Source organism: Sapajus apella, unplaced genomic scaffold, assembly GCF_009761245.1.
Source record: "Sapajus apella isolate SASKATOON/1434 unplaced genomic scaffold, GSC_monkey_1.0 scaffold118, whole genome shotgun sequence".
Lineage (NCBI taxonomy): Eukaryota > Metazoa > Chordata > Mammalia > Primates > Cebidae > Sapajus > Sapajus apella.
Window position 1 is genome coordinate 3,867,202 of NW_022437058.1, and position 19,406 is coordinate 3,886,607.

A 19,406-nucleotide genomic window follows, 5' to 3' on the forward strand; every position below is an offset into this window, starting at 1 on the left:
AGCAATTCTCAAGAAGTTAAAAAAAAAAAAAAAACCTGAAATCAAATCATACCAACCACTCTCAACCACAGCACAATAAAAATAGGAATTAATAACAGAAAGATCTCTCAAAAACATACAATTACATGGAAATTAAACCACTGGCTCCTAAATGACTTTGGATAAAAATGAAATTAAGACAGAAATCAAGAAACTCTTTGAAACTATTGAAAACAAGGATGCAACATACCAGAATATCAGCTAAAGCGGTGGTAAGAGGAAAGTTTACAGCTGTGAGCACCTACATCAAAAAGATCTCAAATTAACAACCTAACATCACACTTAGAGGAACTAGAAAATCAAGAGCAAACCAACCCTAAAGCCAGCAGAAGAAAAGAAATAACGAAAATTAGAGCTGAACTGAACAAAGTTGACATGTGAAAATCCATAAAAAGATCAATGAAACCAAAAGTTGGTTCTTTGAAAGAATAAATGAGACTCCTAGACCTCTAGCTAGACTAATAAAGAAAAAAGAGAGAAGATCCAAAGAAACACCATCAGAAATGACAACGGTGACATTACCACTGGCCTCACTGTGATGCAAGACACTCTCAGAAGCGATTATGAACATCTCTATTATGCACACAAACTAGAAAACCTAGAAGAAATGGATAAATTCCTGTAAACATTCAACCTACAAATATTGAAGGAAATTGAATACTTGAACAGACCAATAACAAGTTCCAAAGTTGAATCAATAGTAACAAAAACAAAAAACAAAACCTACCAACCAGAAAATACCCTGGACCAGATGGATTCACAGCTGAATTCTACCAGACATGTAAAGAAGAGCTGGTACCAATCCTACTGAAACAGTTCTAAAAATTGAGGAGAAGGAACTCATCCCTAATTTAGTCTATAAGGTTGGAATCATTCTGATAACAAAACCTGGCTGAGACCCAATGAAAAAATAAAACTTTAAGCTAATATCCCTGGTAAAATTAGATACTGACATCCTCGGCAAAACACTAGCACATTGAATTCAGCAGCACATTGAAGAGCTCTACCATGATCAAGTAAGCTTTATTCCTGGAATGCAAGGTTGGTTCAACATATGCAATGACATAAATGTGATTCTGCACCTAAACAGAACTGAAAACAAAAACCACATTATCATCTTAATAGATGTAGAAGAGGCTTTTGACAAAATTCAACATCCCTTTGTCTTAAAAGCCCTTCACAAACTAGGTATTGAAGAAACAGACCTTAAAATAATAAGAGCCATCTATGACAGACTCACAGCCAACATCATACTGAACAGGCAAAAGCTGGAAGCATTCCCCTTGAGAACCAAAAGAAGACAAATATGGCCACTCTCACCACTCTTATCAGCACAGTGCTGGAAGTCCTAGCCAGAGCAATCAGGCAAGAGAAAGAAATAGAAGGTATCCAAATAGGAAGAGAGGAAGTCAAACTATCTCTCTTCACAGATGGTATGATTCTATACCTAGAAAACCCTATTGTTTGTGCCCAAAGGCCCCTAGAGCTGAAAAACAACTTCAGTAAAGCTTCAGGATACGAAAATCAGTGTACAAAACCAGTAGCATTTCCATACATCAATAAGATCAAAACTGAGAGCCAAATCAAGAACATAATCCCATTTATAATTGCCACAAAAAGAATAAAATACCAGCTGGGCATCGTGGCTTACGACTATGATCTTAGCACTTTTGGAGGCTGAGGTGGGTGGATCACCTGAGGTCAGGAGTTTGAGACCAGCCTGGCCAACTATAGTGAAACCCTGTCTCTACTAAATATTTGAAAAATTAGCTGGGCGTGGTGGTGGGGGGGGCACCTGTAATCCCAGCTACTCAGGAGGCTGAGGCAGGAGAATTGCTAGAACCTGAGAGATAGAGGTTACAGTGAGCTGAGATCACGCCATTGCACTCCAGACTGGGTGACAGAGCAGGACTCCATCTCAAAAGAAAAAAGAGAAAATAATAAAATAAAATACCTAGGAATACAGCTAACCAGGGAGATAAGAGATCACTACAACAAGAATTATAAAACACTGCTGAAAGAAATCAGAGATGACACAAATAGAAAAACATTCCATGCTCATGGATAGGAAGAGTCAGCATTGTTAAAATGGCCATACTGCCAAAAGCAATTTATGGATTCAATGCTATTCTTATCACACCACCAACACCATTTTTCACAGAATTGGAAAAAGCTATTCTAAAATTTATATGGAACCAAAAAAGAGCTCAAAAAGCCAAAGTAATCCTAAGCAAAAAGAACAAAACCCAAGGTATCACACTGCCTGACTTCAAACTATGCTACAAGGCTACAGTAACCAAAACATCATAATACTGGTAAAAAAAAAAAAAAAAAAAAAAAAAAAAAAAAAAGAAAGTACAACCATCTGATCTTTGACAAACCTGACAAAAACAAACAATGGGGAAAAGATTCCCTGTTTAATAAATGGTGTTGGGAAAACTGGCTAGCCATGTGCAGAAGGCAGAAACTGGACCCCTTCCTGACACCTTACACTAAAATTAACTCCAGATGGATTAAAGACTTAAACATAAGACCTAACACCATAAAAACTCTGGAAGAAAATCTAGGCAAAACCATTCAGGACATAGGCATAGGCAAGGACTTCATCACCAAAACACCAAAAGCATTGGCAACAAAAGCCAAAATAGACAAATGGGACCTAATCAAACTCCACAGCTTTTGCACAGCAAAAGAAACAGTCATTAGAGTGAATCGGCAACCAACAGAATGGGCAAAAAATTTTGGAGTCTACCCATCTGACAAAGGGCTGATATCCAGAATTTACAAAGAACTAAAACAGATTTACAAGAAAAAAACAAGCCTACCCAAAAGTGGGTGAAGGATATGAACAGACACTTTACAAAAGAAGACATAGATGAGGCCAACAAACATATGAAAAAATTCTCAGACTCTCAAAACACTGGAATTACAGGCATAAGTCACTGCACCCGGCCCACAAATGATACTATCTCAATTACTGAAGTTTTGTGGTGTGTTTTGAAATCAGGCAGTTCATGTGTCCAGGTTTGTTCTCCAACTGTGTCTCCCATGCTTTATTCTTTGCATCCTTGTATAAAGTCAGCTTACTAGGCTGGGGATGGTGGCTCATGCCTGTAATCCCAACACTTTGGGAAGCCAAGGTGGGTGGATCACTTGAGGTCAGGAGTTTGAGACCAGCCTGGCTAACATGGTGAAACCCCGTCTCTACTAAAAATACAAAAAAAACAAAACAAAAAAAAAAATAGCTGGGTGAGGTAGTGGGTGCCTGTAATCCCAGCTATTCAGGAGGCTGAGGCAAGAGAATCACTTGAACCCGGGAAGCAGAGGTTGCAGTGAGCTGAGATCATGCCACTGCACTCCATCCTGGGTGACAGATCGATTTTGTCTCAAAAAGATAAACTAATTTTTAAAAATGCTAGAACTGTAAGTTCTGTTTGTTGGGTTTTAGCACAGAAAAGCATAAGGAGGAAATAGTGTATAATGCCACTGCTAAGATCACAACCTTAACCTCAAAAAGTGAAAAGGAATACAAGAGAATAGTTAAACATGTTACACATACATTGTCCATCTCCTCGCTGAAAAAAGCCTGTCAACAGCTTCTTGTGTTAACTTTGCAATATTTTTTTCTACGTATCTTTTCCATAAAATGCAACCAAAAGGCGCCATACTTTTATTGATTGATTGTTTTTTGAGACAGAGTCTCACTCTGTCACCCAGGCTGGAGTGCAGTGGCACAATCTCGGCTCATTGCAACCCTTGCCTACCAGGTTCAAGTGATTCTCCTACTTCGGTCCCCTGAGTAGCTGGGATTACAGGCATGCGCCACCATGCCCAGCTAATTTTGTATTTTTAGTAGCGACAAGGTTTCACCATGTTGGCCAGGCTGATCTCAAACTCCTGACCTCAAGTGATCTGCCCACCTCAGCCTCCAAAAGTGTTGGGATTACAGGCGTGAGCCATTGCTACCGGGCCAGAAGGCCCCATGCTCTACATGTTGTCTTGCACCTGGAGGTTCTGCTTACTGCCGTGGAGGGTCTCCCTCTTTTCTATGAATGCCTGCAGAGTGTCTCCCCAATACATACCTGTGCTGTAGGGTGACCGGTCCCTGCTGACAGCCACAGACGTGGTTTCCAGTTTTGCTCATAGGAAGTTCTACAGTGGGTGCCTTTTGACGGCTGCCTTGGCATAGCTCTCTATAGGTGCAGTGGATATCACTTTAGCCCCACAACTCTGGGTATCAGAAGTGTCCTAGTCCTGCCGTGCTGTGGCTGGCCTTTTCTCCATGTCACTTCTCATCTGCCTTCTGTCCATCTGGCCCCCACGCCCATTGGAGCTCCCAATCTTCCTCATTCAGGGTAAGATGCAGGATCTCCCTACGCGGGCCCTGAACAAGGGAGTTGCATCTTTTTTCCCAGGCACGTGTTTAGTGGTGGCTCTCACCCAGGAAATTTTCCCCTAGGTGCCATCCGGGACAGTCTGGAGACATTTTTGGTTGTTGCAACTGGGGGCCGGGGGTGGCTACTGGCATCTAGTGAGTGAATACCAGGAATGCTGCTCACCATCTGTGTTAGTTGGGGTTATCCAGAGAAACAGAACTGGTACTACACATATATATAGAGAAAGAGATCTTTTATAAAGACATGGCTCATGCAACTATGGAGGCAGCCTGGAGACCCAGGGACACTGGTGTGTTTTCCAGGCCAGAGGCCGGCAGGCTTGAGACCCAGGAGGAGGAGATGTTTCAGTTTGAGTCCAAAAACAGGACAAAGCTGATGTCCCAGTTTGAAGGCCTCAGGCAGGAGGAGTTTCTTCTTACTCAGGGGAGGAGCTGCATTTTTGTTCCGTCTGGGCCTCTGAACAGAGAGATGTGGCCTGCTCACCTTGCAGAGGACTGTCAGCTTCACTCAGTGCTGTGGCCGAATGTCTGTGTCCCCCAAATATTCAATGTTGAAGGCTAAGCCCCAAGGTGATGGTATTAGGAAATCAGGCATTAGGGAGATGATTAGGTCATGGGGGAGGAGCCTTGGGAATGGGATCAGTGCCCTTAAAAAGGAGGCCTCAGAGAGCCCCCTTCCGCCTCTACCACCTGCCCGTTCCACCACATGGGGACACAGTGAGAAGGTGCTGTCTATGAGGAAGGGCCCTCTTCACACACCAAATCCGCCGGCTCCTTGATCTTGAACTTTCCAGCCTCCAGGACTTTGAAAACACATTTCTGTAGTTTATAGACCACTCAGTCTGTAGCATTTCATTTTAGCAGCCCAAATGGACTAAAACAAGCAGTCTGTCAATTCAAATGCTAATCTCATCCAGAAACACCCTCACAGACACAGCCAGTCAGGTTAACACATGACATTCACCATCATGCCATCCTACAATGCCCAGAACAATGCCTTCCACAACCCCGAATTCTCTGGTCCAAATGTCAGTAGTGCTGAGATTGAGAAACACTGGCATACAGGAAGGAGCTGCATTAATCCTGATACAAAGGTGTATCTAGGATAAATTTCTATGAAAGGGCTTTTGTACACTTTATATTTTAATAGATATTGCCAAACTGTCCCTGGAAGGATTGCACTAGGTAAGACTACGCTCTGCAGTGTAGAGAAGGATGTCTCTGTTATCTCATGGGCTCTCCAGCAGTGGTTATTGTCAAGTGTTTATGCGTGGAACATCAGAGAGCTGTGGAACCAAGCCTTCGATCAGCAAATCCAGGGACTCTGTAGCCTGCTAGGCTTAGCTGTTTTCTAATTATTTTGATAATACAATTGACTGGCTGCTGATGTGGTGAAGCAGGTTCACATTCCTGAGGGCTGAGAGTCATTTCTGCGTGTTGGGGCTGATTATAAGAAGCTTGGCTAGGTCTGTATAGTGCTAACTTGAGGTGGGTCCTCTTGAAAGAGGCCAAGGACAGAACGCACTGGGGTTGTCTGCTGGGCTGGGGAAAGATATCCTTCCCCTGGAGTGGGAGCTTATAAGAGGGAGGAGAAGCAAGGCTTAGTGATGGGCTGGGTCCCCGGCATCTTCATGAGGATGCCCTGGGCAGAGAGCTTTCCCTAGGGAGCAGCCCTAAGCCAGGCATTCCCTTCCTTCCCCCTTCCCAGCGCTGCCTGCCACCTCCTCTAACTTCTTTCCCTGGGGGACTCTGCTTCTCCTTGGTCTTGCAAGCAGGAGCATCTTCCTGGAGCCAAGCGGGGCCCCAAGGGAGGTCTGTCAGTTCTAGTTCCCTTCAGCCCTGCTTGCTCATGGGCCCCCATGGTTCCTGCCTCAGAGTCAACCAGTAGTTTTTGGCACCTGGGGTAGGCTGGCCCTTGTCCCATTCTCCACCCTTGGGTGTCTCCCTGCCCTTTCCCAGCAGGTCTCCCTGCAACCCACTCAGTGCCTGGAAACCACACCAGAGTGCCGGAGGCGTTGGGGTGCAGGCATTGGCTTCATATGCATGGATGGCGACACATTCCTGCACAGTCTCTGTCTTGGGAACAGAGAGGGCCATGCCTGCCTACAACTTAATCCAGCTCTTTGTCACTGCTGCCTACAGCACTTGCATAACCCTGTGACTCAAGGAAGTTTCTGTCTGCCTGGGACCTGCCATCGCTGTTCCCACCAGTCCTCTGGAAGGTTCCCAAGGGTTCCTCCCTCCTCCACCCCAGCAACTGGCTGGCCTCCACCTGCTTCTTCAGTGGGGTTCCCATGCAAGCTCCCTGGTGCCTCCATGGGGCCTCTCTTGGCCTCCTTTCTTCTAACCCTTCAGAGCTTCACACTGTACCAACCCTTCCTCCACCCTCCATCCACAGCCAAGGTCTGTGGCCCTGTGTTACTCTAAGCCTCTGCCTGTTATTCCCTGAAACCTGGGGTGGGAGTGCATTCTCATTGCTTCAATGGGTCCCACTCCAGCATCATCAGTGGTGCCCTGCAGCCAATTCCAAGCCTGTTAAACTCCAGGCTTGCTGTAATGTTTCCTGATCCTTCTCTCAGCTACAGAGTCGCCTGCCTACAGAGGGCTCTGTCCAGGGAACACGAAGAGAAGGGTGTCCAGCAGATGGTTGTGTCCCTTCTCTCCTCTCCCCTAGCCAAACCAGGGAAATATGTCGCAAGGTCCAAGGGCTCTCTCCAGGCCTAACACCCACCCCAGCCTGCAGGGCTGCTCTGTCCCTGACAAGCATGGTCTCCGTCTCTGACCCTCAAAGTTCTGCCTGGAACAGATACCTTCTCCTGGCCTTTGCCTTGCTGATAGTGTCCCTACCTCATTAACTCTTGCTCCTCATGCTTCTCTGTCACTTGCTATTTTTTGAGGAATATAACCATTTATATACCATTATATAAGTGGTAGATAAATATAACCAGTTATATTTGTATATTATAAATATAACCTTTTTGAATTTCATACGCACATAGGTACATATATTACCTTTAATAGGTTATAGAGTACAGCAAGTTGGTTGTTGTTATTATTTTTTTTTTGAGACAGCTGGAGTGCAGTGGCACAATCTTGGCTCACTGCAACCTCTGCCTCCTGGGTTGGAGCAATTCTCCTGCCTCAGCCTCCTGAGTGGCTGGGATTACAGGTGTGTAACCCCACACTCAGCTAATTTTTGTATTTTTAGTAGAGACGGGGTTTTGCCAGGTTGGCCAGGCTGGTCTAGAACTCCTGACCTCAGGTGATCCACCCACCTTGGCCTCCCGGAGTGCTGGGATTACAGGAATGAGCCACCGTGCCCAGCCAAGAGGTGGGATGTTTAAGAGGTAATTAGGGGCCAGGCATGGTGGCTCACCCCTGTAATCCCAGTACTTTTGGAGGCTGAGGTGGGGGATCACTTGAGCCCAGAAGTTCGAGACCAGCTGGGCAACATGGTGAAACGTCGTCACTACTAAAAATACAAAAATTAGCCAGGTGTGGTGGTGCGCGCCTATAGTCCCAGCTACTTGGGAGGTTGAGGCAGGAGAATCACTTGAACCCATGGGGTGGAGGTTGCAGTGAGCTGAGATATCGCCACTGTATTCCAGCCTGGGCAACAGATCAAGACTCTGTATCAAAAAAATAAATAAAAAGAGATAATTAGGCCATGAGGGCTCTGTCCTTATGGGTGGGATTAATGCCATTTAAATGGACAAGTTCAGCCTTTTGGCTGGAAGCACCATCTTCCAGTAATTTGCCAAAATGATGAATACAAAGAGAAGAGGAAAGGCCCCCAATATATGTTATCTAAGCTTTTTAGAAAACAGGGAGTTATTTCTTTGTCCACATACATGCAAATCTATAAGAAAGGTGATACTGTAGACGTCAAAAGAATAGGTACTGTTCAAAAAGGAATGCCCACAAATGCAACTGTGGCAAACCTGGAGCAGCCCACAGTGTTACTCAGCATGCTGTTGGCATTGTTGTAAACAAGGGCAAGATTCTTGCCAAGAGAATTAATGCACATATTGAGCACATTAAGCTCTCTAAGAGCCACGCTAGCCAAGACGGTGAAGGAAAATGACAAGAAAAAGAAGAAAGCCTAATAGAAAGTACCTGGGTTCAACTGATATGCCAGCCTGCTCCACTCAGAGCAGCACACTTTGCGAGAGCCAGTGGAAAGGAGCCTGAGTTGCTGGCACCTATTCCCCTGGAATTTATGGCATAATAGGTGTTACAAAAATAAAAGACCTCTGGATTACAAAACATAAAATGAAATAAAAAACTCAAAGGGCAAGCTTGGTCCTTTCTTACTCTCTCTTTACCCTTCCGCCACGTGATGCCTCCCATGCGATGACACAGCAAGGCCCTTGCCAGATGCTGACATCTTGATATTGGACTTCCCGGCCTCCAGAACTGTGAGTAATTAGTTTCTGGTCATTATAAATTAGCCAGTCTTTGGTATTCTGTCATAGCAGCACAAAATGTACTAAGGCAGAGGATGCGGAGCTGACACTCTGACAAGCCCCCAGGAAAGTGACTGCTAATCCGGGTAACAGCATGCCCATCTTTGTATTCCTGTGTGGGAAGGAGCCGTGTGCTGAGGCCTCTGACTCACCACACTGGGAGGACCCCTCAGAGTCAGTAGGGTTGCCTCAGGACAGCAGGGTCTTACCCTAGGCAGGTTCAGGTGACCCAAATAACTGAGTCCACCCTCAGGAAAGCCACCCAGTTCAACTGGCTGGGTATCCTGAGGCTGCTGCATCAGGGCTCCGTTCTTGTTGTTTCTAATTAGAAAGGTGAGTCACATCTTTTATGCAAAATTCAAATGTTACAGAATCATATAGCATCACCAGTGCACATCACCTGTAGCCCTATAGCCAAAGAAAATCTCAGTTAACAGTAAGACATATATTCCTTGTTTTCTTTCCTAGTCAAACACATACATTTGTTCCTGTATTTAACAATATATCATGACCATCTTGCATATCAAAACATAGAGCTAAATCTACCTTATTTAAGAAATGTGTGAGGATTTATTCATTTTGTGACATTATATTAGGTAAGTGGCACATGAATATATTCTCTGTGAAAGAGTCAACAATATGTAAATGTAAGACGAAAGTGAATTTCCTCCCCTAGTTCTTCCTACTCTACTCCTTCCAGAAGGAATAGTAATCTCTATTTCTTTTTCATTTATACACACTCTCATTTATACATTTATACATAGGCCTTGAACAACTTTCAGGTCAGTACCAAACAGGTCTAACATACATTTTTAGTGGCTTTATGGTTTTTCTGAGTATGTCGCAATTTAGTGCTTCTGAGATTAATCTGGGAACTTGTTAGAACACAGGTTGCGGAGGCCATCCTTAAGTGTCCCAAGTTGAAAACCAAGTACTGTCATCACTTCCCCTGTCTGTATGAACACCCTGTCCATATCTCTGAGCATTTAAGGGAGAGTTCCATAGGATCAAATTTCTAGCTGTGGAAATGATGAGTCAAGTGAAATTCGCAGCATTAATTTTAATAATATGGCCAAACTGAATTTTAACATTGCAATGCTTCCTCACCCTCACAGGCAGTGCTTGTGTATGCTGTCTGTTCCCTCCCCATCGCCCATGGCAAACACTGCCTAAGACTGTTTTCACCACTCTGATGTATGAGACACTTCATTATTATTATTTTTTGAGATGGAGTCTTACTATCACCCAGGCTGGAGTGCAGTGGTGTGATCTCGGCTCACTGCAACCTCTGCCTCCGCGGTTCAAGCGATTCTCTTGCCTTGGTCTCCCAAGAGGCTGAGATTACAGGCGCCTGCCACACCTGGCTAGTTTTTGTATTTTTAATAGAGACAAGAGTTTCACCACGTTGGCCAGGCTGGTCTCAAACTCTGACCTCAAGTGATCCTCCTGCCTTGGCCTCCCAAAATGTTGGGATTACAGGCGTGAGCCACCGTGCCTGGCTGACACTTCATTATTTGAATTTTAATTACTTATGAAAGGAGCTGAACAATGAGTGTCTTCTTTTTCTGTAAGTGAACTTTTTATTTTGTAATTACTTTAGATTTACAGAAATGTAAAGGTAGTATCGAGCTCCTATGTGCTCCTCACCAGCTTCCTCCAAAGTGAACACACGTAACTGGCACATATGCCCAAACAAAACATTAGAATACTACCATTAACTGAACTTCAGGTTTTATTTGGATTTTACTGTTTTCCTACCAATGTCCGTGGAATCCAAGATCCCACATTACATTGAATCGTCGTATCTCCTTAGGGTTCCTTGATCTGTGACACTTCCTCAGTTTATCCTTGTCTTCCATGACCATGGCGGTTTTGAAGTCCCGGTTAGATAGTGTGAACTGTCCCTCAGTTTGTGTTTAATGTTCTCCAATGATTAGAAAGGGCTTATGGGTTGGAAGGAAACGCCACAGAGGTGAAGTGTCCTTCTCATCATGCCATGCCATATCGGGTATGGTATCACATACTTTCATAGTAAGGAAAATTCCAAACACACATAAAAATAGCAAGAGTAGAGTAAGAACTTATTACATGGTACTCCACAATTACCAATGCTTTTCTACCAATGCTGTTTCTGGATAGCTTTTCAATATGGTTGGAAGACATTTTCATTTCACTTTTCTGTCCTCTTCTTCATCCGTCCTTCTTCCCTCCCTTCCTCTATCCTTTTTTTTCCTCGAGATGGAGTTTCGCTCTTGTTGCCCAGGCTGGAGTATGATGGCGTGATGGGCTTACCGAAACCTCTGCCTCCTGGGTTCAAGCAATTTTCCTGTCTCAGCTTCCTGAGTAGCTGGGATTGCAGCTGCATGCCACCATGCCTGGCTAATTTTTGGTATTTTTAATAGAGATGGGGTTTTACCATGTTGGCCAAACTGGTCTCGAACTCCTAACCTCAGGTGATCTGCCTACCTCAGCCTCCTAAAGTGGTGGGATTACAGGCGTCAGCCACTGCGCTCAGCCTATCCTTCCTTTTTAACACAAAAGGGGAAAGCACTAAGTGTTGGCAATCTATATGGGACCTCCCTTTTTAAAACACAAAAGGGGAAAGCACTAAGTGTTGGCAATCTATATGGAAGAGCATAACACATCTAATTAAATTGCTCCCTCTCTTGGCTCCAACTGTCATAACAAAATACCATAGACTGTGGCTTAAACCACAGACATTTGTTTCTCATGGTTCTTTTCCAGCCTTCTCTTCTTCCAGCCTCCTCAGATGGGAACCCTCTCCTCTGCATTTCCACTGTTAGCCCCCATATTATTATTATTTTTTTTTTTTTGAGACGGAGTCTCGATGTCACCCACGCTGGAATGCAGTGGCAGAATTTCTGCTCAGTGCAGCCTCCACTTCTTTGGTTCAAGGAATTCTCCTGCCTCAGCCTCCTAAGTAGCCGGGACTATAGGCGCATACCACCACACCCGACTATTTTTTGTATTTTTAGTAGAGACGGGGTTTCACCATGTTGGCTAGGCTGGTCTTGAACTCCTGGCCTCAGGTGATCCACCTGCCTCAGCCTCCCAAAGTGCTGGGATTACAGACATGAGCCACCATGCCTGGCCCCCCATATTTCTTTAAAAGCACCAGAGTTGAGGGGAAATGGCATGGTCTGCCCAGGTGCTCTTGTCTGTGGATTTAAAAACAATCATAAAACAAAATTGGGTTAAAAAAATTTTTTTTGAGACAGGGTCTGGCTCTGTCACCCAGCTGGAGTGCAGTGGTATGATCTCAGCTCACTGCAACCTGTACTTCCTGAGCTCAAATGATCCTCCAACCTGACTTCTTAGTAGCTGGAACTACAGGTGTATACCACCATGCTTGGGCTATTTTTTTTTCTTTTTTTGTAGAGATGGGTTTCACCATGTTGGCCAGGCTGGTCTTGAACTCCTGAGCTCAAAGCGATCCACTCACTTGGGTCTCCCAAACTGTTGGGATTACAAGTGTGAGCCACCATCCCCAGCCTGGATCTGCTTTTTGTCATCACTATATAATGGCAGTTTTAAACTTATCAGGGATATAATACTCCTCCATGGGGGAAAAATCAAGATACAGAACATTTCCAGCACCTCAGAGGCTTTCTGAAGGAAATATTTTAATGCTTAGTAAATTATTTAATCTTACCCCAACTCTCCTTTTGCAGGGTGCTGAGAAACTCAACTGCAGTCATGTTTAAGCTCCGCTGGCCTTGTAGAGGCATGGGAAGGACTGAATTTTGTGAGCCCTAAGGTCCTTTCTTGCTCTTGTGGGAGCTGCTTACCTACAGGAGTGGCTGTTTCTGCCCCTGTTTCTCAACCATCACTGTGGAGGGTCCTGAGCAACATCCCATCCAGCTTCCCCCTCCCCTCCTTTTTCCTTTCCCTTTTGTTTTTTTGATGGAGTCTCGCTCTGTCGCCCAGGATAAAGAGCAGTGGCGCAATGCTGGCTGACTGCAGCCTCTGCCTCCCAGGTTAAAGAGATTCTTCAGCCTCAGCCTTCTGAGTATCGGGGACTACAGGCGCATGCCACCACGGCCAGCTAATTTTTGTATTTTTAGTAGAGATGGGGTTTCACCATATTGGTCAGGCTGGTCTCCAACTCCTGACCTCATGATCTGCCCGTCTCAGCCTCCCAAAGTGCTGGAATTACAGGTGTGAGCCACCACACCCAGCCTCCCGCACTTTTTTTTTTTTTTTTTTTTTTTTGAGACAGGATCTTACTTTGTCACCCAGGTTAGAGTGCAGTGGCTTGATCAGGGCTCACTGCAGCCTCAACCTCCTGGGCGCATTTCCCGGACACAAGCCATCCTCCCGCCTCAGCCCCACAAGTAGCTGGGGCTACAGGCACAGCTGCCATGCCCAACTAATATTTTATAGAGATGGGGTTTCATCATGTTGCCCAGGCTGGTTTGGAATTCTTAAGCTCAAGCAATCCGCCCACCTGAGCCTCCTAGAATGCTAGAATTACAGGCGTGAGTTACCATGCCTGGCCCCAGCCTCTCTTTTGAGGCCTAAAACGGGGAAAAGAGATGCTCACTCAAAGCCTTCAGCTCATTTTCCTGATTCACTGGCCTGATTTCACTACAATTCCCAAGGCCTGGCAAGGTGGCCAACCGTTCTCAAAGTTGGGTCTGCAGGTCCTACCTTCTTTGTGAACAACATAACTGCAGATGCTTCACCATGTATACGTCAACCAATGCAATATATTGCAGCAGACCGAATGCCAAAGCACATGTGAGAATCTATTAGGTCAGATTTTAAAAAGATTTGCAAAAGTGTAAAACCATACCATTCCTTTATTTTGGTGGTGGGCGGGGTATATATATTTCCTTTTTTTCTTTTTTTGAGACGGAGTCTGTCACCCTGACTGTAGTGCAATGGCGCGATCTTGGCTCACCACAATCTCCACTCCCCGCGTTCAAGTGATTCTCTTGCCTCAGCTTCCCGAGTAGCTAGGATTACAGGGGTTCACTGTAAGGCCCGTTGCCTCGCTGGGAGCTCGGACACGCCCATCCCTCTCCACTACGTCACCACTCCGCGATCGACATCAACCTCTGCTCCCGGCACCTACCCCGCCGTTGGAAAACCCCGCAAAGTTTAAAAGAAGCCCCGACAAAACCTGCCCAATAGCATTTTGCTCTGTCCGGGTCCCACTCCCCCTGGGCGGCCCGCTCACCAGAAACCCCGCCTCCCTACCAATAGCAGCTTGCCCCAACCACGTCCGGTTTCCCCACAACCAATCAAAACGCCTTCACTCCCTATAAAACCCCACGCCCAGAAGCGTCAAGCGCGACTTCCCTGGCCCCTTTCCCCGGGTCCATGGAACCTTGCCCGAGTTAAATAAATAGGCATTTAATTTTTTTATGCTGGTCTCAGTCTCCTCATTCTAAACTCGGCAATAACCCTTACATTCACCACCACACCTGGCTAACTTTTGTAATTTTAGTAGAGACAGGGTTTCACCATGTTGGCTAGGATGGTCTTTAACCCCTAACCTCAGGTGATCCACCCGCCTCGGCCTCCCAAAGTGTTGGGATTACAGGCGTAAGCCACCGCACCTGGCCATTCACTTTTAAACAGCAACAAAAAAACTTTAAAGCATTTTAACTTATAGTATGGTAACATTAACAGCTATAATCCACATTAGTAAAAGCTTGGGGCCCTCAATCATTTTTACGAGTATAAATTGGTCTTGAGACTAAGAGTTTGGGAAATGCGGTAGCTCTACGAGGCTGTGCCATTCTTGACGCCGAATCAGTGAATTTCGGAGAAGGAAGGTCGTCGGCCCGCCGCCTCATCGCCAAGCTGGAGCCTCGCGCTCCAAATGCGTCCTTCGAAGTCTTCGGCAAAAGCGGGACTGGGGAGTCCAGTCGTGTCGCCAAGCCACGTTTCCTCGCGTGGAAAGCTGGACAATGTTTTCTATCTCACAAGACCACCGAAATGACTGCGTTAGGTATCCCCAGAAATGTGCGATGAGTCACATCCTGTTCTACAGAAGCAAAAGCTGAAGCTCAGAGATGCCAAGAGCTTTGCTGGGGTCCCGCGACTAACTGGTTCCAAGACCCAGACACCCTAGCTACCCGGACACTTCAGGTCACAACCCTGCGTCGAACAGCCGCCGGATCCTCCCGCCAGCTACACATCCGGCGCCCAGGCCGGAAGCTTTCCTTCCGGTTCCCAAGACCGCGCTCCGGAAATGAGTCACTCTACCAGTACCTAAGATGGCCGCCAACCTAGCCACCGCCGCGATCACTGGAAGGGACGTGTTGACGAACCCGGAAGTTGCCCAACTCCGCCATGGCAGGCGCCGGGGGCGTGGCTTCCGGCGGTCACAGTCTCTGAGTCGCGGCGGCGGGGTCCAGCCGGGGCGGCAGCTGACAGACGCTCCTCCCCCGACGGCAGCGGCTGGTGCCCAGCTAGGCGGGCGGCCCCCAGCTCGCGTCCCCGCGTCCCAGCCCGCGAGGCGCCAGGGCTGCGCCAGGGCATGGAAGAGGGGAAGATGGACGAGAATGAATGGGGGTACCACGGAGAAGGCAATAAGAGCTTGGTGGTGGCCCACGCGCAGGTGAGTGGCGGAGGTACCGCGCAGGTCCCGGACCTCACTCAGACGGCCGGGATTATCCCGTCCCCATTATCCCTTTCCCCAGCAAGGTCGGTTCCACGTTCCCCACCGTACCTCTCTCCTCCCCAGCCGTTCTTCATTCTCCCACCATCCAGCATCCCCCCCAATTCCGTGAGTTCCTCATCACCCCAGTATCTCCTCTCTACTGGGTCAGTCTCGTTCCCCCAGGTCCTTCCTTCTCCCGATCCGTCTCTCGTCCCCTCAGTATTCCCCCTCTCTGTCAGAATCAGTTCCTTGTCCCCCTCGCCGCCCCATCGGTGCCGCGCGCAGCCTCACGCGGTGTCGCCTCCCGCCTGGGTGCCCGCGGGACTGCCAGGCCGCAGTGGGGCGGAGGCTTAGCTGGGCAGAGGGCTCGGGCAGCACTGGAGGAAGAAGCAAAGTGCCCGTGGTGCTGTTATTCTCAGCATCAAAAGAGTTCAGCCTCTTGAGACTACGGAGTTGCTGTTCTTGCTGCTGTTAATAGTAAGGGTACGTGGTCCACAGGTCCCCTTCTCAACCTTTTGGAATTTGAAGAAACCTGAATTCAATGATGGTGAAAGTTTTAGAAACTGCAGTAAGAAGTCGCAAAGGTGAATCCAAGAGTGAAGCATGTGGGTTTGTGTGAGTGCTCAGATCTCTCTGACCTTTTGCTGCCTGGTACAATCACGCCGGAATGCGGCCGGTTGGGGGTGGGGGAGGAGGGTGAGGGGGGCGGGGAATAGGTGTCATGTAGGGAGGAATTAGAGCCTGGGTATTAAAGGCACAGAAATCTCAGTTCTACCACTGCATGGTGGAGGCTCAGTGTCTATATTTTTAAAGTGGAACTAGTAATAGAACTCACTTTGTGGGATTGTTGGAAAGATCAGTTAAGGAAGAACCCATCAAGTTATGCTTAGGAAGTGATAATTGTCATCCCCTTGGACACATAGATAAAGTGAAAATAAGAGAGGTTAAGGGCACTGGCCCAGTCCAACAGCTTGTCAGGGATGGTGTAGGTGGTGGAGTACTGCCTTGCTTCTGTTGTTTCTCTGCTGGATGCATTGGTCAGCTGCGGTGTAAGCTGCAAACATCCAGGTAGCCCGAGGTTCTGCTTTCGGGTTTTGTTACTCATTAGCACAGGGAACTAAAGAACAGAGACTACAGGCTTTGCTCAAGATCTTTAGGTGAATATAATGGACCAGGCTAACCTGAAGCCACCCTTCTCTTGTGTAGTCCAAGACTGGGCAAAGTGAGGGATGTTTCCTCGTGACTCCGTTTTGTTGTTGGATTACTGTGCCAATCTCCTGAATCCTTTCCCAAATCAAATGCTGATCTTCCAATTCCTTTGTAAGATTAGATGTATCTCTGCATTTTAGGTAAACCCAAGGTGTTCTTTAGTGAGGGCTGATATATTAAGTTTCAAAAGTGGTGGCAGATGTAGCAGCAATTTTCAGGCTTGGAGCAAAAGGACACCCATGTTGAAAGGGCAGAGGCTTTGAGGAAGTTGCCCCTGGCATTTGGATCTCTCTGTCTGTCCCTGACAAGTATGTGTCCACCCTCTTCCCTGAGCAGGCATCTCCAGGGCATCCTGGCCCTCCCCTGTTGCACAGTTCTGATTGTAATGATTGTTTCTTTTTTCTTTCACATTTTCAAATTTACCTACAGCTGCCAGGCTATTCTAGACCTATGCTATTCTTTCTTTTTTTTTTTTTTTTTTTTTTTTTTTTAATTTTATTTTAGATGGGGTCTCGCTCTGTCTCCCATGCTGGAGTGCAGTGGCCCAATCTCGGCCCACTGCAACCTCTGCCTCCTGAGTTCAAGCAATTTTCCTGCCTCAGCCTCCCAAGTAGCTGGAAATACAGGCGCCTGCAAACATGCCTGGCTAATTTTTTTGTATTTTTAGTAGAGATGGGTTTCACCATGTTGGCCAGGCTAATTTCAAACTCCTGACCTCAAATGATCTGCCCGCCTTGGCCTCCCAAAGTGCTAGGATTACAGGTGTAAGCCACTGTACCCAGCCTCGTTCTTTATTTTAAATCTAAATTTGCTTTACCATGCTCATTTCTGCTTGGTTGTTGTTTTTAGCTTATCATTTGAAATTGAAGATTATCACTGCACATAGTCTCATGAGAAAATGTTTCCCATCAAGTTAAGGTCAGACAGAGCCTCTGCCTGATATAGTAACCTGAACCAAGCCTGGCCCAGCAGCTCTGTCCTGTGGCATATTTGCTTAGACTGTAGACCGAGGAGGAGAGAGCAATTCCTGAAAGGCAGCTTTTTAGGACCTGTTGAGTTCGAGCAGACAGTGTGTGTCAGTGGGATAGAAGACGGGTGAGGGAGAACAGGAGGAGTCTGTGGTCTCGTCCCAGGGATGCTGAGTGTGTACACGGCCTCCCTCCAGCCGGGTGTGGGGGCAGGTGGACCCTGCTACTCTGCTCAGCTCCTTAGATCCACCTCATTCAGTCCAAGAGAGAGGGAGGCCTTTGCCAAGTTTTTCCAGATAAGGAGAGTGTTGCTTTCTCTGAGAGGGCATCAGCTCCTCTCACAATTGAAAGGTCCATAATGAGTCCTGTGCTGACTGCCATCCCCTCCACTGTGAGAACATGCTGCATCTTCAGCCAGCCTGAGCCCGTCGTGCAGGAGCCGAGGGTCTAGGTAAGGAGATCTGCATGGTCATTGGCTATCAGCACTAAAAGGAGCGTGTGTGATGTTCTCTCTGTGGTATACAAACATGGGATGAGAGAGAGTTTTCTGTGGAGCACAGGACTTGTAGGAAATGGGGCCTGGGGATAGGTGTGGGCTGCAGGAGGGTGGGCAGGAAGGTAAGCAGCAGGCCAACCATAGAGAGGCATTTAAAGGTGTTCCTGACAGAAGGTGGTCAGCTTCCCCAAGGCCCTTCCTCTCAGAGATGGCCCAGGACGATTCTCATTTTGCCTGTCAGTTTGCGTTCTGCCTCTGTTTGGGATGGTTGTGCACCTGAACTTTCCCAGGTTCAGGTAACCACGATATTCTCTGCCTTGTGTGGCACAGACCCTGTGGCATGCTTGAGAGGCTCTCAGCAGCCTGGCATGTCCCCTGGTGGGTGTCTGGAACTCCAGACACTTACCCCATGGAGGCTCCTTGGGCAGGGGCACTTCCCATCTGGACACAGTTTCCTCACTACAGACTGAAGATATAGTGCTTGGGCTAGTAGCCACATCTCAGGTTAGTGAAGTCCACAGGCTGCCCCTTTATGCACTGCCGCTGGATTTCTCCCCTGTGTGGCACCTGCACCTGCCTCCTTCACCTTCAGCTGGTTGGTTTTGGCTCAGTGCCCTGTCCTGTGAAGGTCATTTTAGGTTTGGTTTGTCATTCCATCTCCTAGGTGTCCAGATCTGGATCATGTGCTTGCCTGGGGCACTGACCCCCTTCCAGAACACCTCAGCCTTGGGGAGCAGAGGCAGAAGGTGGCCCACTCCTGTCATGACACTAAGCTGTCATGATGTTTTCCTTCTTACTGACAGAGGTAACATGGAAGACTTTGCCATTTAGTCAGCTTACCAACAAAGAACATTGATCACATGTGTGGACAAAGCTGCTCACTTCCAGTTGTTCCAGTTTTGTAAACCTTCCGAGTCTGAGAGCTTCAGACCATTTCTGCAAATTGTTTTGGTGCCTGGGGAGATTTGGTGTCTTTTTGGCACCTGTTTGGTGCCTGGGGTATTTGGGCATTGAAGGTGTGAAGTTCAAGCAGTCAGGTACCCTTTTACTGTTTCTGTTCTCATCTTGTGTTTTAAGATTTCTGGTTCATAGATCATATATATATATATATATGTTTTTTTTTTTTTTTGCCATACAGCATTATTTTGTGTATTAAAATTTTAATAATTTAGATGATTATTTTGTAGTGGATGGATTA

General features: G+C 46.8%; 1 protein-coding gene and 1 long non-coding RNA gene across 3 annotated transcripts in view; one reads left to right on the top strand and one right to left on the bottom strand.

The window, feature by feature from the left end:
* Window positions 1-14,520: 14,520 nt before the first annotated feature.
* LOC116538228 lies at window positions 14,521-15,355 on the bottom strand. The gene is made up of 2 exons (XR_004263560.1): window positions 15,162-15,355; window positions 14,521-14,917 (listed from the first exon to the last, which is right to left on the bottom strand). It is a non-coding gene; the product is annotated as an uncharacterized LOC116538228 (long non-coding RNA).
* IPPK (inositol-pentakisphosphate 2-kinase) overlaps window positions 15,139-19,406 on the top strand; it is a 58,615-nt gene continuing 54,347 nt past the window's right edge. The window contains exon 1 of one of the 2 annotated variants that reach the window (XM_032260484.1): window positions 15,139-15,493. In XM_032260484.1, the coding sequence (XP_032116375.1) occupies window positions 15,413-15,493 (81 nt within the window). In that variant the 5' untranslated portion in view covers window positions 15,139-15,412. Of the gene's footprint in view, window positions 15,494-17,497; window positions 19,014-19,406 lie in introns of those variants that run through there. The other variant, XM_032260485.1, reaches the window with a different exon arrangement.